A 25,014-nucleotide genomic window follows, 5' to 3' on the forward strand; every position below is an offset into this window, starting at 1 on the left:
CTGTGATAACATGAGTGTCAAAGGATGTGCAAGATCTTTAATCTACCAGGTGTACCTGTTAATAATGCAGATTTTTTCCAATAGATGGAGTTACACATATGTTGATATACATGCAATTTGATATGTACGCTATTTTGTTGTATTGACGGCAAGCTTCAAAACTTCATATGTCAAATTTTCTGAAGGTGTCAATATCATAGATATTTTACACTTAAAAATGTCGAATTTCATGCCAAAAAAAAGAGAGAGCATTTGCGTGAAGTTTTAATGCATTACTTTATTTTGAAGAGAAGTGCTGCTGAATACTTCGGGAAGCTTATGGTGAACATGCTCCATCTCAGGATACTTGTGAATGCTGGTTTAAACACTTTAAAAGTGATGATTTCAATGTGAAAGACAAAAAAAGTCCAGGTCAACCAAAAAAGTTTGAAGACCAACAATTACAAGCATTATTGGATGAAGATGCATGCCAAACTCAAAAACAACTTTCAGAAAGATAAAACGTAGCTCAGCAAACAATTTCTGATTGTTTACAAGCAATGGGAAAGATTTTAAAGGAAGGAAAATGGGTGCCACCTCAATTGAACGTAAGACAAATGGGAAACTGAAAAGTCATCAGTAAAATGCTGCTTCAAAGGCACGAAAGAAAGTCTTTTTTGCATCGAATTGTGACTGGCGATGAAAAGTAGATTTATTTAGAGAATCCCAAACGCACAAAATCATGGGTTGATCCAGGTCAACCATCAACATCGACTGCAAGGCCAAATCGCTTAGGAAAGAAGACAAAGTTTTGCAGTTGGTGGAATCAGGAAGGTGTGGTGTACTATGAGCTTCTAAAACCAGGTGAAACCGTTAATTCTGATCCCTACTGACAACAAATAATCAATTTGAACCACGTTTTGATCATGAAATTACCAGAAAGGGCCAGAAGACATGGCAAAGTAATTTTGCTTCATGATGACACACCATCACACACTTCAAAACCAGTTAAAGACATGTTAAGAGATCTTGCCTGGGAAGTATTAACCTACCTGTATTCGCCAGACCTCGCTCCTTCAGATTAACACTTGTTCTGATCTATGGCACACCACTTTCTGAGCAGCACTTCAAAACAAACAAAGAAGTGGAAAATTGGATCTCTGAATAGTTTACCTCAAAACAAGAAAAGTTCTATTGGTACGGTATCCACAAATTACCTGAAAGATGGGGGAAATGTGTAGCTAGTGATGGAAATTACTTTGAATAAAGCACTTTTGATGTTTCTCTTGAAAATATCGTGTTTTCTTTGATTACAAAATCCACATTATTAACCAATACACCTGGTAACTCTGTAAAACTTTACCTTGATTCCAGAGTAATGGGAATAGTACCTAGTTATGAAGCTGACCTGTAGAGACTAGAAAACGATGATCAATGCATGAGTTCTCTGAGATATGTAACTTAAAGTATTTCAAGAGTGAAGGGTCATTTTCATTGTCCATAACTGCATGTCTACAGATCCATGGAGTCTAAAATGAGGAAGAAAGTTGGTCATGGCAGGACTTGACTGATGGAAAATAATCAATGAAGTTCAGCCCACAAATAAGGGAGAAGTCTACCTCCCTTTTTACCAGAATTGGCCTGGGGCATGTGTTTTCAAATCTATTTTCTGCCTCTCATCTCCTGGATGATATTCATGACCCAATGCAGCCTTAGAACCAGATGTTCACTCTTTGGAACTCATGAAACCTCTGTATGAATTATCCATACAGAGGTTTCATGAGTCTGACTTTGTTAAGTCCTTCAATTTTAGAAATAAAGTACTTTTTAAAAATATATAGTGCTTTATTGATTTCAGAGAGAAAGGGAGAGTGAGAAACATCAATGATGAGAGAGAATCATTGATCGGCTGCCTCCTGAATGCCCCCTACTGGGGATCAAGCCTGCAACCCAGGCATGTGCCCTTGGCCAGAATCAAACCCAGGACCCTTCTGTCTGCAGGCTGATGCTCTATCCACTGAGCCAAACCAGCTAGGGCAGAAATAAAGTACTTTCAAAGTTGCTCATACTAAGATGTCAATTCTTTTTGTCCTTTACCAGAACTCTATTTCAGATATTTGCAGAGTTATTGCTTTTAAAACATTAATGTATTTACACATTATTTACTGAGTGCTTAATATATACCAGACATTCTTCTAGGCACTGAGATTACACTGTTGAGCAAAACAGATCATATTCCTGCTTATATAACAAAATGGAAAGTTTATTCAGATGCCAAATGCAAATTTTTCTAAGGACTCTGTTATTATTTAGGATAACTTTTAAAAAGTTCACTTTTACAGACATAAAAGTTAAGATGGACATGAGCATAGAAACAAACAAGGAACAATGTGCCATGAGACAAACCTAATTTATCTGTGATCTTCTTAATTATCAAAGAGCTTCACACATCTTTATTTTACCGTATGTATGAGAAAGTGCAGAGTATCCACTTTTTAAGGACAATGAAGATTACATTGTGAACTCCTGGAAAATCTAAATTATTGTCCCTATTTTAAAGTTAGCTGATTAGGAAGAAGCTTAATTCCATCTGCAATCTTAATTTCTCTTTACTATGTAACATGACATATTCACCGGTTTGGGGAATTAAGATGTGAGTATATTTGGGAGTCATTATGCTGCCTACCACAAGTGTGCCTGGAGGAACTGTGGGTTCTGACTATTTCTGCCCCCAAATGAGACTCCTCTATGGGCAGTGTTTGCTGTATGCCCCCACCAGGGTGGCTAGAACATTCTCTGAGCTGCACTGTATGGTGAGGACAGTTTAACTGGCCTTCCTTCCTCCCTGAAGTCTTTCAGAGCTGTCACATCGGCAGTTTACGGAGATCTTCCTCAACCTGCTCTTGCGTCCTCTACCTTGCACAGGTGTTACCTCCTATAAATCTCTTGTACTTCTAAATCCACTGTGGTGACTGCTTCATAAAAGACCCAAACTGGCACCAGTCTTGAAAAGATTTCAGACCAAGATGAAACAATGTGTTTCCAGTCTGAAGGAGGATGTTAGTTCTTGGCTTAGATAAATGCATTAATTTAAAAGCACTGACACTAAAAATTGTCCCATTAGAAACGTGATGAGTTAATCTTGTTTGCACTAAAATATTTGTAAAATTTGATTAGCCTCAGTGAAGTTAAGGATTAATAAGCAACTGGTAGAGTGTATTGACTAATGAATAGAATCATCTTGTCTCAACACACAACGGGATAAAAAAATAAATCTCCTGTCTCTAAAGTAAATCACCCTTAGTACTAAAGGCAATAAGTTAGTTATGTTACATATCCTTGTAGATGATTAGACCTGACAAATCTGTATTGTCCTTTTCACCTTTGGTTAAGGAGGCTCAAGAATTAGTAATTTAAGCATCTATAATAATAAAAGTGTAATAAACTAATTAGACCAGATGTCCATCCAGATGTCCTTCCAGATGACCTTCTGGACAAAGCCTGGGCTGCAAGGGAAGCCCAGGTCCCGGGTGCCATAGGGAAGCCAGAGCCAGCAGCCAGGGGAAGGAAGTCCTACTCTTGCATGAATTTCGTGTATCGGGCCTCTAGTGTGTGTGTGTGTGTGTGTGTGTGTGTGTGTGTGTGTATACACACACACACACACACACACACACACACTAGAGGCCCGATGCACAAAGAGATTTGTGCAATAGGTCTTTCTTCCCTTGGCTTCCAGCACCAGTTTTCCTCCGGAACCTGGGACCCAGGCCTTTGCTCCGGCCGGAGTCTGCTGCCTTTGCTGCAGATTCCGGCCAGAGTCTGCCATCTTCGTCTTTGCTGCAGACTCCGGCCAGAGTCTGCTGTCTTCATCTTCGCTGCGGCCAGAGTGCAGCTCCTATAGAACCCTTCGCCCCCCATCCTTCCTCTCATAGCAGGCATCCTGCCCCGCCAAGCCACTCTGCACCTGGAGCAGCTGGGCAGCTGCCATCTTTCTCCTTCTAATTTGCATATTCCCCCCTGATTGGCTGGTGGGCGTAGCGGAGTGATGATTAATTTGCTTGTTTCTCTTTTATTAGTGTAGATACATATCTATATATCTATATATCTATATACCTATATATCTATATATCTATATATCTATATCTATATCATCTATATCTATATCTATATATATTTCTTTTTTTTTTAAGAACCACTGTGGACTTCTTAAGGCAGGATTTGAAAAAATAATACATTTGACCTTTATGTACCACTTAAAATAGCTACCACCACACCTGCATATTTCAAGACATTCTCTGATGGTATCTGAGTGTAACTGCAGTGGTTTTGGTGAACAGCCATATTTCTGCTTTCTCTGATTAACTAGCTGGCCACTTATGGTAAAGTGGTACCCTGTATGGGATTCTATTAAAATAAAATGCACAACCATTCTGGAGCTCAGAGGTGGAGAAATATGAGCACTATGTGTGCACTAAAGGGCACTTTATTCCCAAGTTACTTGGTGCTTTTCTTTTCAACTATGTCAAAGTCTGAATGTCAGCAATGGTCAGGGCCAGGAGGTTATAGGAGCCTTTACAAACAGCAGCTATTTGAGGAAAATGGACTCCTGATCAATTCAATTGATGAAGTCTTTTTATTTTGGACCATAAAGAGGTCTGTGGTTCAAATTCATCCATTCTGAGGAGCACTGAAAAGCTATTTTCTTCACACTATTTTCCTCTAGACACTCCACACCAGAACTGTGACCTTGTCAAAACTGTAATAACTACACTATAAACTATGAAAAGAATCGACTGTTGGCAATAAAATTGAAGTTATTCTCTGGTTAAAACAGAACAAAATGTCCGTATACAAAATTATGTACTTTTATGTTAATTATTGAAAAGGTACTGATATAACTAGTTTCACCCATACTTTATAATTACTACTACTAACCATAAAGTGCTTATGTGTAGTTAGTATTTTATCATTTACAAAATTTTTTAATCAATTAGCTAACTTAATGTTCATAACAACTTTTTAGAAACATATTCCAATACTACTTTTAAAACTTTATCAGTGGTTTACCCATTTATTTATTTATTTTTTAAAATATATCTTTATTGATTTCAGAGAGGAAGGGAAAGGGAGAGAGAGATAGAAACATCAATGATGAGAGAGAATCATTGATTGGCTGCCTCCCGCACGCCCCCCACTGGGGATCGAGCCCACAACCCAGGCATGTACCCCTGACTGGAATCGAACCCGGGACCCTTCAGTCTCCAGACCGATGCTCTATCCACTGAGCCAAACCAGCCAGGGCGGTTTACCCATTTATTAATTTTATTAACTGTGCCCCAGTTTTTAATGGTGCCTCAGTTCTTATCTATATAGAGTACATCCCAAATGAATCACCATGAGAATTAAATAAGAACTATGGCTGGCACAAAGTATTTAATAAATATTTTATTAGTTATTATTTTACTATTATTTATAAAGATAAGAGGTGAAAATAATTAGAATAAATTTTCTTAATTCAAGGGGTCAGTAGAGGTGTATCAATCCAAAAATATTTCATAACTTAGTTAAGAACTTAAGAGACAAATATTTCTAAAGAGCATAAGTTAAGCTGTAGCTAAAGAAATTGCCCATTTTTTTCACCTAGGGACTTTTTTTCCATTTTCAAAAGTGGTAATTAAGAGTTTTTTATGATTAAACTATAAAAGTAATAGAGAAAACCCTCAGATCATTAGCTAAAAAGTGATTTACTAAATAGTTTTTACACTTTTAAACATAAACTTTATATATATTAGCATGTCACATAGCATTCTCCTTTTCTGTAAGTATTCAACAATTCAATATTTTTTATTACATATAAAATCCAAAATGCCAAAATATTGCAATTATTCCTTAAAAGAGTAAATTATTTACTGAGTTACATGGCTTTGATTGAGAATGATTAATCTGTCCTTCTATGCACTTCTCTTCACAATCTGAGAAGCTTCATAGCAGAAGTATAAAACTATCTTCATTTGTTCAAAGGTATTTAATGCTGATGACCTTTATGCATTTTCATGTCTTTTCTTTGATGATGATTTTCCATGTTAGCATAAATTAAGATCCCTCTTGTCACCAAAAAGACTAAGTAGCAAAACTGACGATAGAAAAGTGCATAAAAGTGCTTACTTGGAAACCAAGTTAACTATTAAGAAATTACTCTGGGTTTGTGCTACAAATTCCTAAAAAATGATGACCCCGTGGCTTTAGTCCTATTCTTTCCCCACCCCCACCCCCACATGACATGCAAGACCTTCTTCCTCAATCCATTTCCTGCAGCCCTTCCTTTCCTCTGAAGCCAGCACAGCTGCAGCACTTCATTCAGACACAAAGCTCACTTTGATGTGAGATTCTCTTTAGAGTAATTTGTATTCTCTGTGTTGCCTTTATAACCTTCAGGATGGAATGAAACATATGGGTTAAGAGTTCCCTTTCTGGTATCAGAAAGATGTGGATTTGAACAGAAACAAAAATTATGTAGTAAGATTAAAACTTAAGAATATCACTAATGACTAAAAATAGTCTATAAAAAAATTAAAGAAAAAAATACAAAATAAAAACTCAAGTAAAAAGTCAAAGTGGAAGGGAGGAAAGTGGCCATAGTCTAAGGCAGTCCCACCCACCTGCTCCGGACACTTGGACTTCAAAGACAAGCTGAAAAAAGCTGATTGGAAATACCGCTAGCATGAAGCTTGGAGAGGACAGGATAGGCATAGAGTGCGTGATCCAACAGGCGCGAAGCACAGCTCCTGCCCCCTGGGAGCGTGGGGTCTCCACCACACACAGGGATCCCCAAACCAGAGCAACAGACAAGGGAAGGGGAGCCCAGGTGGCACCGGACAGTGGGAATCAATCAGTGGTAATTCAGTCCACTGGGGGAATTCAGACGGCCTCATCCCAAGCAAAAAGCAGGTGCTGGGTTAAAAGACTGGCCTGGGAAGTTCGCTCGGATTGGTGTCTGCAGGAGGGGGCGCTCAGCACAACTCCGGAAGGGCAGAGGGGTCTGAGCAGACCACCAACAGTGAATCTGAGGGGTTGATTATTCTCTTTAGAACTTTCAGCAGAGAACAAGATGGGGGCCAGTCTGATTGTCCTGGGAAAGAGGCATGATCCTCTCCAAAGGCTCTGGGCTGCGAAAATGCACCTAGCAGTTGGGCCTGGTGGTGCGGGGACATCTGGCCAGGTGGGAGCCTGAGCGGAAGCCCAGACCAAAGAGAGCCAGTCCTGCTGAAATATTAGGCAGCCAAGCAGGGCGGGTTTCTGTTTGTTTGCTTTATTTGTTTTGTTTAAATATCTGACTGCTACAAGTGGGGACCAGGGAATGCCAGTGACCAGGCAGAGCTGAGACATTGTTAGGAAATACCCCGCCTGCCCCTCTGAACAAGCTATGAGCACCATCTCCAACCCAAATCTGTTGAAACCATCCTGACCAGGACCAGATACCCTGCAGACCTGTTTTGTGGGGGAAAGGAAGCAGCCCAGAACAAATATATTCAAGGGGCTAGCCCAAAGGAAACCCAGCCTCTTGGCTAAAGAGCCCCCCTCCACCACCTCCCACTGGAATACTTGGGGACCCACCCTGCAGGGCTTCAGCCAGGCTGCCCAAGGCAGGCAGACACAGGGACTCACATGGGCCTGCACTGAAGAATAGCCCAGGAGGCCCTGGACCCACACACCAAGGGGCCAGATCAAACAGCATCAAAGTAAAATCCAGTGAGTTCCACAAATAGCAGACCCAAAGGGTACTGTTTTTGTTACTGTTTGTTTGTGTTTCTTGTTTTTTCCTTTTTTTGGTTTGGTTTAGATTTTCTTTCTCTCTCTGCTCTCTTTTTTCCTGTATTCTTTAATTCCTAACTTTTATTTTAGTCTATTTTTTTTCTTTTTTATAAATATATTTTATTGATTTTTTACAGAGAGGAAAGGAGAGGGATAAAGAGTTAGAAACATCAATGAGAGAGAATCATTGATCAGCTGCCACCTGCACACTCCCTAATTGTTATGTGCCTGCAACAAAGGTACATGCCCTTGACCGGAATTGAACTTGGGACCCTTCAGTCCGCAGGCTGACACTCTATCCACTGAGCCAAACCGGTTAGGGCTAGTCTAATTTTTTTCATTCCCCTTCTCTTTACTTTGTGTTTATTTATAATTCAAATTTTCTCTTCCAATTTTTTTCTTTCTATATCTTATTTTATCGAGTATTATTTTTTTAAAATTATTTCATTTTTTTCTTTTACTTTTATATTTACTTATTTCCAGTCCATCATTCTTTGCTTTCATAGTTTCTTTTATTTATTTTAGTTTTTTTTTTCTTTTCTCCTCTAATTCTTCTAGTCTTGTGTATTCTAGTATTCTTGTGTGTACATGTGTGTATCTGTTTTTGTTTGTTTTTTAGTCTTTGGGTTGAGGCTGTTATTTTTATTATTTCTGGCCTATTGGTGTTTCTCTTTGTATGTTTATTTTTCCATTTGCTGTTGTTTTTCCTTTGTGTTTTTATTTGATCTGGTTTTGTCTTGTTTTGTTCTGTCAGCACAGGTATAAAAGTTGGCATATGTGGTCAGGATTGAGACTCACAGTCAACAAGCCTGAGGGCTAAGCTCATTCAAAAAAGAAACAACAGCAATAAAGACCCAAATTCAACCCCAGTAACCCACACAAGGGTCATTCCTAGATCACCCAGCTCAGAATATCAAGGAGACTACACTACTAAGTCCCACAGAAAGGTCACTCCACCAAGACTGGAAGACATACCAGTCTTCTCCAACACAGAGAAACAAACACAAAGAAACAGAAAAAAAAGGCAAACAAAGAAACAGACCCCCAAATGAAAGAACATGTGGAATCTCCAGAAAAAGAGCTAAATGAAATGGAAACAAGCAATTTATCAGATATAGAGTTCAAAGTAATGGTTATAAGAATGCTCAAATAACCTAAAGATAACTATAAGGAACTTAGTGAAAATAGATCTGACAAAATAGACTTCAAAATGAAGGCCATAACAAGAGACAATGAAGGTTACATTACCTAATACTGAAGGGATCGATACAGCAAGAGAATATAACTCTGGTAAACACCCAATATATATGCACCCAGTATAGGAGCACCCAAATATAAAATAATTTCTGGAGGACTTTAAGGGAGAGATCATCATCAATGCAGTCATAGTAGGGGCCTTTTACACCCCCACTGATTTCAAGAGCTAGATATTCCAGAACAAAAATTAACAAGGAAACAGCGATCCTAAATGACACACTAACTCAGATGGAATTGACATTTACAAAATATTTCACCCCAAATCTACAGAATATACATACTTCTCAAGTTCTCAGAGGTCATTCACAAAGATAGACCCCATACTAGGACAAAACTAAGTCTCTACAAATTCAAGAAGATTGAAATTATATCAAGAATTTTCTCAGATCACAATGGCATGAGACTAAACATCAACTACAATAAAAACACCAAAAACATTCAATCACATGGAGGCTAAATAGCATGTTATTAAACAGTAAACAGGTTACCAGGGTTACTGATGAGATCAAGGAAGAAATCAAAAACTTCCTGACAAAATAGAAATGAATGAAACAAATGAAATGAATGAAATAAATGAACACACAACAACCCAATATCTATGGACACAGCAAAAGCAGTCCTGAGAGGGAAGTTCATAGCCCTACAGGCCTACCTCAAGAAACAAGAAAAATTGCTGATAAATTATCTGACCCTACAACTTAAAGAACTAGAAAGAGTACAAGAAAAGCCCAGAGTAAGTGGAAGGAAGAAGTACTAAAGATTAGAGCAGAAATAAATGACACAGACTAAAAAACAATATAAAAGATCAATGAAACCAAGAGCAGGTTCTTTGAAAAGATAAACAAGATTGATGAACCTTTAGCCAGACTCAACAAGAAGCAAAGAGAGGGGACCCAAAAAAATCAAATCAAAACAAAAGCAGTGAAGTAACAACTGACACCACAGAAATACAAAGGACTGTAAGAAAATACTATGAACAAACTATCTGCCAAAAAGCTGGACAACCTAGAGGACATGGACAAATTCCTAAAAAAAATATAAGCTTCCAAAACTGAATAGACACTTCTCCAAAGAGGTCACACAAATTGCCAAGAGACAAAATGCTCAAAGTCACTAATTATCAAACATATGCAAATTAAAATGACAATGCAGGACCACCTCACACCTGCCAGAATGGCTATCATCAACAAGTGCCAGCAAGGAAAAAGCAGCAACCCTAATATACTGTTGGTGGGAATGCAGACTGGTAAAACCACTATGTAAAACAGTGTGGCATTTCCTCAAAAAATTAAAAATGAAACTGCCATTTGACCCAGTGATTTCACTTAGGAATATATCCTAAGAAGCCTGAAACACCAATTGGAAAGAATATATGCACCCCTATGTTCATAGCAGCACTATTTACAATAGCTAAGATCTGCAAACAGTCCAAGTGCCTATCCTATATAATAAAAGCTTAATATGCAAATCAACCGAATGGCAGAACGACCGGCAGAATGACCGGTTGCTATGATGCACACTGACCATCAAGGGGCAGATGCTCATCGCAGGAGCTGCCCCCAGCCTGCAGGCCCCAGACCAGCCAAGGCAGGTGCCAGCAGAGGGCCCCCCTTATTGCCCTGCTCATCACCCTGCAGAGGGAGGCGACTGGCAGCCTTGGCGGCAGGGGGTGGGGCCGGCAAGCAGGCGGCGCCAGGCTGGTCAAGGTGGGTGCCAGTGGGGGCGCCCCAATTGCCCCGCTGGTCACCCTACAGATCGGCCCTGATCACCAGCCAGACCTAGGGACCCTACTCGTGCACAAATTTCCTGAGCCGGGCCTCTAGTAAGTAGATAATTGGATAAAAAAAAACTGTGGTCCATTTACACAATAGAATACTATGCAGCTGTAAAAAAAGAAGGATCTATTATCCTTTGAGACAACATGGAAGGACCTGAAGATTATTATGCTAAGCAAAATAAGCCAGTCAGAGAAAAACAAATGTCACATGAACTCACTTACATGTGCAATGTAATGAACAAAATAAACTGACAAACTAAATAGATCCAGGGACATGAAAGCATGCAACAGACTGACGAATCTCTGAGGTAAAGGGGCAGGGGGGTGAGGTGGGTGGGAATAGAGTAACCAAGAACTTATATGCATAACCCATGGATACAGACAATAGGGTAGTGAAGGCCTGGGGAGGGGGCAGGAGCAGGGATGAAAGGGTTAATAAGGGGAAGAACGCGGACATCTGTAATACTTTCAACAATAAATATAATATTTTTTTTAAAAAAAGAAGAAAGAAAACAGACAGGAAACATCAGGAAGAGGTTATATCTATTTTCAGAATGGGAAATTAGTAACCTTAATAGGTGAAGAGAAGGTCATCTAATGCCAGAAAGGGCGCAGGGGCAAAGTTGTGAAATTGAGTTTGTATGGCTGAGAATAGCTTGTCTGAATGCAGTACCAGGTGATGGACAACGGATGAGAAGACAAGAACATCTAAAATAAACAGATACAAGATCTTCAAGTGCCTTGTTATCCATGCTGAGATTCTGGGATCAGAAAGAATCTAAAAGAAATCAGAAGCCAGGATAAAGAATTAAGCCTGTATATGGATGGCACACAAAGCAAATACAAATGTGCATCAGAAAATTTAAAATGTGAACATTTTAATGCACAAATAAGCAAAATGCTTTGAGGACAGAACAAAAAGATACCTCTATAATATTTGTAAAATACCACCACCTCCTAGCAGTAATGAAATCTATTACTACATCATGTCCTATTTATTATTTCAATAAATATATGATGGTGATCATGGTTACTGGGGTTGTCAGGGTATGCAAGGATAAAATGTATTTTTAAGAAAGAAAACCTCTGCCAATATAAGTACTTAAGCTTTACAATACCTAAAAGAATGTAATGTAATTGAGAAAATGCTAAAGTAATTACTTTGTACACTGTACTTACCTTTTCTATATTTTATTTGTATATATCCTTTTATGCCATCCTTATTTAGGCCACCATTTGATTCATCCTGGACTATTTCACAAATCATTTAAAATAGTTTATTTTTTTCCTTTCCAGCCATGATTTTTTAAAACAGTTAATTAATATTGTTTACTTAGAAGGAGGCATGTTAGCCACATGACCCTCTGCTCCCAAATGCTCCTTGTTGACTTCTCAAAATAATGAAGATGATGGAGAAGCATTTTTAATTCCAATTCTTCTTTTCATTCTTACTAGAAGTTGGGGACAGCCTCGTTTAAAATTAGGATTATGAAAGAGCTGAACTAAAACCAAAAGAAAAGTTATTTAGTGTAATTTTAAACCAAGAGATGAGAATGTAACAAGCCTAGTCTATAAAATATAATTTCAGTTTTATCACACAAAGTTAATGTCATCAAATAATACATGTACACTGGTAATATATTTCAAAGTTAACTTATTATTTCAGTAACTGAATACCACTTCAAATGGTTTCAGGGCCTTTATTTAAATAGAGTTCATTGATAAGTTTCAATGTTACAAGCAAAATTTCTGATAATCCTGAATGTTTATGTCCAAACTCTCTTAGATTTATAAAAAAAAATTAACAGTTTTAATATAATTTTAAAAATCTGACTTTAGCTTATGTATATGAACATATTGATGTACAAATAAAATCTTACATATATATTCCCTATGTAAGTTGTAACTGAAAATTTCTGGGTACCTTGCTTAAAACAGAGACTTCTTTCTCTTCTGCCAGGAAGTCAGCTAGAGAAGCAGATGTTTGAAAATTCTGTCTTATTTTACTAAATCCATAAAGGTTAAGCTGGCGAAGTAAACTGTTCATACTATCAGTTTTAAATATTCTGAAAGGGGCCTTTCTTTCCAACACTTCTTTCTTAAAGAGGTCTTCATTAATCACTACAGAAGTTCCATTCTCATCCCACCAAATAGACTTAAATTGATCGCTTTCAACTATTTTCCACAGTTTTCTGGGAAAGGTCATAGAATGAAAACCATAATCTCCATCTGGTTCAGAGGCACAAAATGAGTAACGCGGACTTTTTATTAAGGTTTCTTCACACAAAGCCTGAAAGGCACTTTCTTCAATCAAAGTCCTCAACTCCAAGTCCCCAGGGTATGTGTGATCACACAATGCAGATCTAATGGAGGTTTCTGAATCATTTGATCCATCTTTAAGAGAAACAATTTGAATTTCTGAAGAAACATGGGTCATCTCAAACTTTCCTTCACCTGCCTTCCACATCTGCATAATTTTGAACACTGTGGCTTCAAAGGCTGCCTTGGCAGGCCTACACAGGTGAACTGCTCACACCATCACAATGGTCCTCAACCTGAGTCTCTGTGACATCTCAAAATGACTGGTCTCCTAGCAATTAAATGTAACATTCCGCCAGGGTTGCCTTCTCACTCGATACATTTTATTCAATTAAAATTAAATATAGGCCAGTTATTTATGCAGGAACTAAAAAAATGAGAACAGCAAAATCTCTTTGCTCTGGAATCTTTTAATAAGTAAAACATGTATACACTAATCTATTTGGTTCCTGAAATAAAAGTAATTTCCTCCATTCTACATACAAATGCTTACTAAATCGATGCCAGTAATATGACAGGTAAATTAACAATTAAAAAATGAGTTAAACAGCAAAACAAAAGTGCCAAAGTGTGTTAATCAGTATTCTACAGAGAAACAGAACCAATAGGATATACACTAACGCACATACACTTATATGTACATGTACACATGTAAACACATGTATACATACATGTGTATGTGCACCTATATGCATGTGTATGTGCATATATATCTTTCCTTATGTATTTATGTATGAATATATATATACATACAGAGCAAGAGTGAGCAGAAAACATAAAGGAGAAAAGAGAGAGAGAGATTTACTATAAGGGATTGGTTCACATGATTATGGAGGCCAATAAGTCCCAAGTTCTGCAATCAGCAAGCTGGAGACCTAAAAAAGATGATAATATGGTTCTAGTCTGACTCCAAAGGTCTAAGAATCAGGAGAGCCAATGGTGCGAGTTCTAGTCTGAGTTCAAAGTCTGGAAAAGACTGGTGTCCCAGCTTGAAGATACGCAGAGAGGAGGGAGCAAATTCTCCCTCACCCAGTCCTTGATTAGATGAGGCCCACCTACACTGGGGAGTAAAATCTGCTTTAAACAGTCTACAAATTCAAAATTCAGTCTCATCCAGAAATACCTTCACAGACACACACAGAATAACATTTTACCAATTATCTGGACACCCTGTGGCCCAGTCAGGTTGAAAGAAAATTAGCCATGGCACAGATAAATATACTGTGTCTTAATTTGGTTGTAATTACATAATTTTATAGGTACACTAGAGGCCTGGTGCACGAATTCATGCACCAGTGGGGTCCCTTGGCCTGGCCTGCGGGATCGAGCGGAAACCGGCTCTCTGACATCCCCCAAGGGGTCCCAGATTACGAGAGGGCACAGGCCAGGCTGAGGGACCCCACCAGTGCACAATTGGGGCCAGGGAGGGACATGGGAGGTTGGCAACTGGGGAGGGACTGCAGGAGGGCTCCAGGGTGTGTCCAGCCCATCTCGCTCAGTCCAAATCTGCCGACTCCAGCAGCAAGCTAACCTATCAGTCAGAGTGTCTGCCCCCTGGTGGGCAGTGCATGTCACAGCGAGCGGTTGAGCAGCCTTAGCATATCATTAGCATATTACACTTTGATTGGTTGAACAGCCAATAGAACGACCACACACTTACCATATTAGGCTTTTATTATATAGGATTAAAAACCAATAGGCCATGCATTTAATGTTGGGAATGCCACTTTAGATATGGTATCTCAAGTTTATTTTTTAATATGGTTTTATTGATTTTAGAGAGAAAGGAAGGGGAAGGAGGAGAGACAAAACTATCTATGCATTAACTTCATCAGCTGCCTCCTGCATGCCCCCTACTCTGGATCGAGCCCACAACTCAGGCATGTGCCCTGACAGGAATCTAACTGATGACCTCTTGGTGTATGAGTCAATGCTCAACCAATGAGCAACACCAGCCAGACTCAATTTTATTTTTTTAAATAAAGTCAGGAAAGGGAACATATAGACTATTAAAATTTAGAATAAATATAAATAAAATTAGATGATTGAAATAATTCCAAATATGGCCATAAATTTAATAAAGTCCCAACTGAAGATATCAAGCTTAAATTAGACAAAAATAAATCCAAGTCTATCTTACTGGCAAGAGATACTTAAGACATAAGTTCACAAAGGAAGTTGGTGAAATAAAGAGTGAAAAGAGACATTTTGTAACACTAATTAAAAGGAAGCTGGTATAGTGGTTGAGAGCATGGACTTTGGAATCTGATTGCCTGGATTAGAATCTTTGCTGTTATAAATTTTGTCAAAATGGTAAAGTTTGTTACCTTTATCATCTGTACTGGATGATTTTAATACTAACACTACCTACTCATCAGTTTATTGTGAGGATTAAATGATACATATTAAGCAATTAAAATTGTTTTTCAAACAGTATTAAGTATTCAAAAATTGTGGTTCATATCATTGTCATCATCAAGTAAAATAAACTCTAGAGGCTCATTAGACATAAAGTATTCTTCACCTCCAAATCACATATCCCATCTCTGTCAGTTACAGTCCTATTTGCCCTTTTACAAAGTCATAACTTTGAAGCCTGGGGCTGCTTTTATTTTGGACACGCTCCTTGCTTTTACTTCTCAACATCCTTTATCTTCATGAAATGTGTTCTGGAACACCAGTTAAAATCACTAATAACTGACATATTTGTACAGTACTTTGCAATTTATATAAGTAATATTTATCATTTTCATATATTATTTTCTGTGAGTGAAATATGTACAAGACATTACCATCACCCATAATCTAATGGAAAGTCCAGAGGAAGTTCAGAGATATTATCCATACACACACCACACAACCTGCCCCACGTCAGAAGAGTAGTAGTCCTAGAACAGCAGGATTTTATTTTCTGGCACCAAATTTTGTTTTTGTTTGCAAATACCAGTTATTCTAGATTTTCGTTCCATGGCAAGTCATACATATGGCATCACAATAGTTTGTTTTATTGTTGAGTCAATCTTACGTTAAATAAGCATGTATAGATCTTTAACTTGTCAACAGTATGAGGAAATCATATGTTGTTTCCATCACACAGGGTGAATTAATATTGTTTACTTCTTTTCAATAGAGCATTTTCATGTGCAACACATTTAGTGTGTTATTTATATGGTAAACCCTTTGAAGTTAGAAGATGAAAAATCAATTACAAGACACAAATTGCCCTGCAATCAAACTGGAAAAAAACAACAACTTTAAAGACATTTGGATAATGACTGCAGGAATGTATGGTGAAATGCATAAAAATACTGTGATGGGCATTTAGAGAAGAGAGGCCATGGTGTACTAAAATACTTGAAACCGCACAGATTGAGCTGGAATCAAATTATAAAAAATGGGGAGAAAAATTTGTTTTAATTCAAGAAAGATGGAAGAATTAGTATGCAATCATCAAATATTGGTCTTCCTTAGTAGCTTTTTATATTTTATACAATAAAATGGCACAACTTTCAAGTCTTAAAACAGACAAACCACACTAATAGGCAAACAGTTCAGTGAGTATTGTTTTATTTCCATGGTGAAAGTATTTATATTCTCCATCTAATCAATGTCCTTCAAGAAGTCCAGCATGGAAGCTATTTTATTAAGAACTAGAGGCCCGGTGCACGAAATTCGTGCACGGGGGCAGCGGGGAGTGTGTCCCTCAGCCTGGCCTGCACCCTCTCCAATCTGGGACCCCTCATGGGATAACCAGCAGTTGGACATCCCTCTCACAATTCAGAACTGCTGGCTCCTAACCGCTCACCTGCCTGCCTGATTGCCCCTAACTGCTTCTGCCTACCAGCGTGATTGTCCCTAACTGCTCCCCTGCTGGCTTGATTGCCCCTAACTACCTCTGCCTCGGCCCACACCTGGTACCCAGGATTCCCTCCTCCAGCTGACCACAGGCACCCAGGATCCGGGCTTCCCTCCCTCTGGTCAGCCATAGGAGTCCAGGCTGGCTGCAGCCTTTGGGGATGGTGGACAGGGGGCTTCGCCTGTGCTGCAGCTGCAAGTGCTGGAGCCCAGGACTGCAGGGTGGGCGGCTTCTCTGTCTCCCAGGCCACAGCCAGCCACAGTTGCTGGTGCCCAGGACTGCAGGGTGGGCGGATTCTCCATCTACCATGCTGTAGCCAGCTGCAGGTGCTGGCATCTGGACCACAGGGTGAGCGGCTTCTCTGTCTCCCAGGCCACAGCCAGCCACAGTTACTGGTGCCCAGGTCCGCAGGGTGGGTGGCTTCTCTGTCTCCCAGGCCACAGCCAGCCACAGGTACTGGTGCCCAGGACCGCAGGGTGGGCGGCTTCTCCATCTCCCGGGCTGCAGCCAGCTGCAGGTACTGGGGCCCGGTTTCTCCATCTCCCCCAGGACGTGGGGCGGGTGGACATGGGGTGGGCAGCTTCTCCAGCTGGCTATAGCCTGGGATCATAGGGCAAGCGGCTTCTTCGTCTCCCAGATCGCATCCACCCTCAGGTACTGGCACCCGGTTTCTTGTCTCCCCCAGGACGTGGGGAGGGCGGCTTCTCCAGCTGGCTGCGGCTTGGGATCACGGGGCAGGCGGCTTCTTCATCTCCCAGGTCGCAGCCAGCCTCAGGCGCTGAGGCCCGGTTTCTAATTCTCCCCCAGGAGGTGGGGCAGGCGGACCTGAGGTTTCTGCTGCTGGCTGCAGCCTGGGATCACAGGGCAGGCGGCTTCTTCATCTCCCGGGCTGCAGCACCTGGTTCCTTGTCTCCCCCAGGACGTGGGGTGAACTGCTTCTCCAGCTGGCTGAGGCCTGAGATCACGGGGCAGGCAGCTTCTTGGTCTCCGTGGCTGCAGCCAGCCTCAGGTGCTGGGGCCCGGTTTCTCCGTCTCCGCAGGACATGGGGCGGGCGGACCTGAGGCTTCTGAGGCTGGCTGCAGCCTGGGATCATGGGGCAGGGGGCTTCTTGGTCTCTGTGGCTGCAGCCAGCCTCAGGCGCTGGGGCCTGACTTCTCCAACTCCCAAGACCTGGAAAGGCTGGGGGGCGGGGCTGCCGCCATGTTTTCAGTTTAATTGCATACTCACTCAGATTGGATGGTGGGTGTGGCTGGGGCGTGGCTGGTGGGCGTGGCTTGTGAGTGTAGCGGAGTGATGATTTGCATACTACTCTATTATTAGATAGATGATTTATATGAAGGACAGCATTTTTCATCATTTTCATTCTATTTTTATGTTATATCACGTGGACAACCCTGAAAAAACATAAGTCAGTCAATATAGTTCAGAAGCTCAAACTGGTACTTCACAAATTTATAAAACATTAGAGTCATAGTATAAAACTGTATTTTCACAGCAAGAAAAAAAACTGGCCACACCTACTTTTCAGTTATGTCATCATATCTGATTTGTTAATTTCTTAACTTTAATAAAAAATGGCCTAAGATAAATTTTCATGGTGATAGTCAAGCTGATCATGGGGGGTAGGAGGGATTAAAATATAAAATGTCTATTTTTCCTAAAGAATTTTTAAATATATTTTTATTGATTTCAGAAAGGAAGGAGGGGAGGTAAAGAGAGAGAGAGAAAGAAACATCAATGATGAGAGAGAATCATCTATTGGTTACTTCCTGCACGCCCCCTACTGGGGATCAAGCCCACAATCTGGGCATGTGCCCTTGACAGGAATCAAACCTGGGACGTCTCAGTCCACAGGCCAACGCTCTATCCACTGAGCCAAACTGGCTAGGGCTTCTAAAGTATCTTTTTATTTAAAAAATTCATAATGGAATAAAGATTAAAAGCACATAACTAATGTTAACTTTGATCTTTAATTGATTTTTTGGGGTGCATGGTCTGGTACATTTGATCCAACTGCCATATTACCTGAATTTGTGACTATACAAAAATCTGATGATGTAATTTTGTATTTTTTATAAATGTGTTTGAGATTTTTTAAAAACTGAAATAAGTAGCAAGATATGTTAATGGAGCAAAATGTCCAAAGTAATGTTTGCTTAGTGGACCTATATAGAAGCCAGGAAAGTCTACTGAATGATGAAGATCCATGCAAAATTTTGAAGAGATTTGTATCAGGAAGTAGTAAAGGAAGTAGTGAATGCCAAGGAAAAAGAGATTTGTGTCAGGAAGTAGTAAAGGAAGTAGTGAATGCCAAGGCCTAAAGTAGGGCTAAATTTTACATGCATTAGACAGGAAAAGCAGGCCAACTGGGCTAAACTCACGAAAGGTGTCAGATTAGAGTTGACAGATAAGCAGGTGCCATGTCAGTTAGGGTCTTATAGGCCAAACTAAGAAATGAGATTGCATTTTAAATGCAACTGAAAACCATTGAATGGTTAAATAATGCACATGACATGACAATTTAGCTCACTCAGACTGCCATGAGGAAAAAAGCAAATTCTAGAAACTTGAGCTGTGTCCTCAAAAACTATACATTGCCCTAAACCAGTGGTCGGCAAACTCATTAGTCAACAGAGCAGCAAACCGCGGCTCGTGAGCTGCGGTTTGCCGACCACTGCCCTAAACAATCACACACCAGAAATTTTAAGAATAAATGCTGAAGATACTTTAATCTATTATACTTAAATTACATCTGTTGGTTCTACTATGAGCCTAGTAGAATGCCTACTTCATAATAGTATCAAATATAAACTACATAACCCATGTACTATATAAGACAAAAATAGATTGTTGCTTTCAGGGATAACACCACTTCAGTAGAGGTTTGTAGTGTCTCTGAGTTGGAAATGTAAGATCTGAATTGATTGAGAATCTGAAATTTGGTTTAAGAGGCCTTTCAATATAGGGGTTTATGTTGTGAGCTGGAGGACTGAAATGTAAGGGGTAGGCAGGGAAGTGTAGCTAGATTATATTAAAGTTGGATAAGAATCATGATAAAATGCCAAAGTCTTTCTAGACAAAGAACAGCAAGAACAAACCTGTAATTGTACAAGTTGTGTTAATTACTTGTAGCAGACAGGCTGACTGCACGCCACGGGGAACCACGGGGCTTGTCAGTAGGAGGATGTTAGAAACATTTATTATAGGATTTGAACTTGTGTCAGGTAATTTGTGTGGGAGTCTAATGAACAGTTTTCAGGAAGCTGAATTAGATGCTTTCAGTAAGTGGGGGTAATTGTATGATTAAGTATCTCAATAATCTTATCTAGGAAGAAGAAAGACTAGATTGAGATTTTTAGTTTGTAATTGGGTAAAGGAAACATAGTTATTCATTTTAGCTGAAAGAAGGAAATATATGATATTTTGTGGTTTGGACAATGCCCAGGCTTGTGTCTCTTTACAGACTCTTTACAATTTGTTCTGATTCTGTGCTGACCCATGAGGGTCATAGAATGGCCTTGTCTGATGCTGATATTCTGTGAAGTTGCTTATGCTTTTCTGTTTCTCAAAATATTAGTACCAGTGTAAACATCAAAGTGAGAGTTTTGAGATATCAGTTTCAGAAGAACCTTAGGTCACATACTACTTGGTAAGGCTCTCTATTGGAGAATTGCTGGACTTTTTAAAAAAGCATCCATCCTAATTTGGGGAAAATTCCTATAGTAAACAATGAAGACATTTACTTGGGCAAGACTCTCCTGAAAGTCTAAGGCATGTAATGAAGACAATGGAATACTGAAATCATCCTCAGTTAGAGACCATGTTGTATGAGAAAAGTTGGGAAGAAAAGACACCTAGTGTGTTTTTCCTTGGTGTTCAGTGACCAATATGAGAAACAAACACCTGTGCAACTACATTATACAATAGTTTTTATTTTGCAAATGAGAAAACCAAGTGAGGAATAGATTATGTAACTGATAATGTACATCATGGGAGAGGTGGGCAGAGTGGCAGATAGATAATGGACCAGGCATTTCTAAAGCCCTGTATGCTTCCAAGACTCTGAAAATGACATATTTCCCACAAGTCTTTACTATTTAAGTTTATTTTTAAACAACATTTTATGTTAATAAAAACAATCTTTAGGTATTTTCCTTGAGTAGAAATGTAACTAATAGAACACAATAAAATAAGTATCCTTTGTCTTTGGTTTCAGGTACAGTACTGAAGGTCAGGCTGTTAAACGAATTGGTATCTAGGTTCACCTCATCTAAGTTCTCACTTAGCCAAAAGTAATATAAACCTTCACAAAATTTAAACAAAACAATACAAAAATCATGAAAATGTATTTATTATAAATCTTCAGCCAAGCAAATCTTTAGCTAAAATTTTAGACATTCACAATTATTAAAACTTACTTAATAATCAGGCCTATTTAACATGTTGGTAGAATTGCTTCAGCCTCAATATTCTAGGTAATGAAAATTTGGGTCTCTGATCTTTAGTGTTTATTAGTGTTTTAAAATAGAAAACTCCCAAAACAATAAGGTTGGTGCTATGTACTGAACTGTGCTCCCCCAAATTTTATATGTTGAAGCCTTAACCTACATTCTGAATGTATTGGAGATAGGGTTTACAGAAGGGAATTAACGTTATATGAGGTCATAAGGGTGAAGTCCTACTCCAATATGATTGGTAATCTTATTAGAAGAAGATATATTTTTCCCTTAATACATGCACACCCCAAGGAAAGGCCATGTGAGCTCACAGCGAGAAGGCTGCTGCTCTGCCATGCAGAAAGAAAGCTTGTACCAGAATGCAATTCTGCTGGATCTTATTCTGAGACATCTTGCCCCTAGAACTGTGCGAAAATAAATCTTTGTTGTTTTAGCCATCCAGTCTATAGCATTTTGTTACAGCATCCTGAGTTGTCTAATACTTGGGATTATATTTCAGGTCCAGCTACTTTACATTGTACTTGAATTTGAATTTAGTTTCTAAGAGTAAAATGCAAATAATAAAGTATGCTTTTTTGTGTTTTTATTAGGATCAAATAATATATACTCCCTGGGACATGGTGGATGTTCAAGAGTTGTTAAATTTTCATCAGTCAGGTTACAGATCATAAATAGTGTGAGGAGACTGGGGTGAAAAGAAAAAAATTGATCCATGCTGTGATAGGGCTTGTTGGATCCTACATTTTTCAGTGAAAAGATATAGTCTTGGTAACATGTTTTTTATTTTCACACATAGCCCAGTGTGAAATGTTCAATCAATGCTAGCTCAATGAAAAAATGTCTTATTCTCCAATGTTAATAAAGATTTTTCCTATACACAACTTGTTCAATTTCATTAAGTGCAGGGTAAGAGATAAATACCATAATTCCAAGTGAACTTCTTCTAAGAGCCATATAAAATCCTCATCAATAATTCAACCTGCCTTTGTGTATTAGATTTTGCTCGGCATTATTAAAGGCTTCACATTTCCTGCCCTAGATTCTACTAGACAATGTCAGGCTATTTTTTTTTTGAATGAGCAACATTTATTTGGGGTCATAAGGGACTATAATATTTGTCACTCTAAGAGAATAAAATTAATCAAGTTGCTTCTTTAAAGCAACACTTCTCAAAATCTGTAATATGAAGAAGTGCTTTGTGAATCTCTAAGAAGATGCCAATCATAGCATTTTTTCAAAGATTTTGATCACTTATATTGTCTGTTTAAAATATTGTCTCCTAATATAATAATCTGTGGATCACTATTGGTAAAATGCTTCACTAACACAAAGGAAATCACCTATGGAAAATTTCAAAGGGGAAAAAATCAAATGACCCTAGTTGATACTGAAATCATTTGAATAATATTGGATAACTTCTCTGTTACTATTTTTATATTTTTTTAATATGATAAATGAATATCTGCTCCTCTGGATCACCAAAAATTTACCTGGACTTGACTCTCTGAACTAAACCTATCCTAAGTATATTCAAAGCGTGCTATTTTAACATTCATTTGAAATATAAAAAGTGAATGTATGTACAGCCCACATTATCTAATATCCAATTAACTATTACTAGACTTGTGAAGAAATATAAATATATAGCAAGAGCAAAGGCAAAAAAATATGTCAGGATGACAGATGTGACAGAATTTCAGGCAAGGGTATCTATCTATATAAAAGGCTAATATACTAAGTGTCTGACCACCAGGGTAATGACATCAAGTAGCAACACCTGGTTTCCCCTCCCTAGCGACGACTAGCCTCAAATGGAAATACTTTACACTGCAACCAAATGTCTGTGAAGTGTTTTCCTGTGACTCATCTCATTTGATCCTTAGAGAAGTCCTGGAATAGTTAGTAGATAGGAGTCTTGGTGGAATCCTTTTTTTTTTTTTTTTTTCATTCGCTAGAAAACGGAGATTTAGAAAGCTTAGAAACTTGACACGACTGAAAAGAAGAAATGGTGGATCTTAAAAATGACTTCAGATTTTCTCACTGCACAGAATATAGTCAAAAACTGCTGCATTTAAATATTTTACCCTTTGTTCTCCCTGTGTGATCTACAATAATAATGTGCTTCTTGTTGATATTTACTGCTATGTTGTAAAAAAGTTTAGCTACATCAGAAAGCAGGTCTAATTAAGCAAGTTTGTTCTATATCTATAAAAGGCTAAGTTGACTCGCACATGCGCGATACATATAAAGCTCTTGCTGGTGCCAATTGCACACTTGTGCTTCAATATGTCACTGTCAATCGTGAATTTGGTTGTTTTCGTTGACATTCTGAAGCTGAAAGAAAGCTGCAGTGTCGCATGGAAGTAACAATGGCGATTAAATATGATCATAATAGTGATCCGGGTAGATATAATTATACCTGCGTAACCGAAGTTGCTGTCATATTCAGAAACTAAGACGGAGGACCTCCTTTTGAAAGGGACTTGCTCATTCATTGTAAACCAGATCCCAATAATCCGAATGCCACTAAAATGAAACAAATAGATATCCTGTTTCCTACATCAGTTGCAATGACGTATCCTATTATTTTCTCACATGGTGAAAAAGGCTGGGGAATGGATATTGCATTAAGACTCAGAGACTCCAGTGTAATCAACAATAATACTAGATTCAACGGATGATGCCCAAAAGGAAAATTTTCCCATCAAATTTCTTAAAAGTATTACTCCTTCGGGAATGCCATGTCATAAATTGGAATTGACGGTAGGTAAATAATCATGCTACTGAGAAATCTTAAAAGTAAATGGGGCCTTTGTAATGGTACTAGATTTATTATCAAAATTTTGTGACCTAACATAATCAAAGCTTAAGTATTAACATGATCTGTGGAGAAGAGGATGTTCTGATTACAAGAATTGATTTATCCCCATCTGACACTGGCCTCAGTGTTAGAATAAGTTTAATCAATTTATCAGTCATTGTTTTTATCAATATTGTTTTTATATCGTGTTTTTGTTGTTTTTATATCATGTTTTTGTTTTTTATATGTCTTTGTTGTTGTTATGTTGTTATTGTTTATATATTAGTCAATTTATATATTATTTTCATATACATTTTACTAATTTTCTTTCATCTCTGACACTTCTATTACAGAGAAAGGGCAAATAGCCATATTAAAATATTTCTCCTAGCCAAAACTGGTTTGGCTCGGTGGATAGAGCGTCGGTCTGCGGACTGAAAGGTACCAGGTTCGATTCCGGTCAAGGGCATGTACATTGGTTGCGGGCACATCCCCGGTAGGGGGTGTGCAGGAGGCAGCTGGTCAATGTTTCTCTCTCATCGATGTTTCTAGCTCTCTATCTCTCTCCCTTCCTCTCTGTAAAAAATCAATAAAATATATTAAAAAATAAATAAATAAATAAATAAAATAAAATATTTCTCCTAATTAATTTCCTTTCAATGTGCACGAATTCATGCACCAGGCCACTAGTTTAAATATATAAGTAATAATATTCTCAACAATGTAATGAAAAAGTTGGAAAAGTAAGAGATAAAT

At 38.6% G+C, this 25,014-nt stretch overlaps 1 protein-coding gene across 1 annotated transcript; it reads right to left on the reverse strand.

Moving 5' to 3' along the window:
- Positions 1-12,217: 12,217 nt before the first annotated feature.
- Positions 12,218-13,262, reverse strand: LOC307109967 (heat shock transcription factor, Y-linked-like; the record flags this gene model as incomplete). Its single annotated transcript, XM_079788967.1, has 2 exons — positions 12,218-12,322; positions 12,750-13,262. The coding sequence occupies 2 exons, from the start codon at positions 13,260-13,262 to the stop codon at positions 12,218-12,220; spliced, it is 618 nt and encodes a 205-aa protein (XP_079645093.1).
- Positions 13,263-25,014: the final 11,752 nt, after the last annotated feature.

This window comes from Cnephaeus nilssonii (assembly GCF_951640355.1).
Source record: "Cnephaeus nilssonii genome assembly, chromosome: 13".
NCBI lineage: Eukaryota > Metazoa > Chordata > Mammalia > Chiroptera > Vespertilionidae > Cnephaeus > Cnephaeus nilssonii.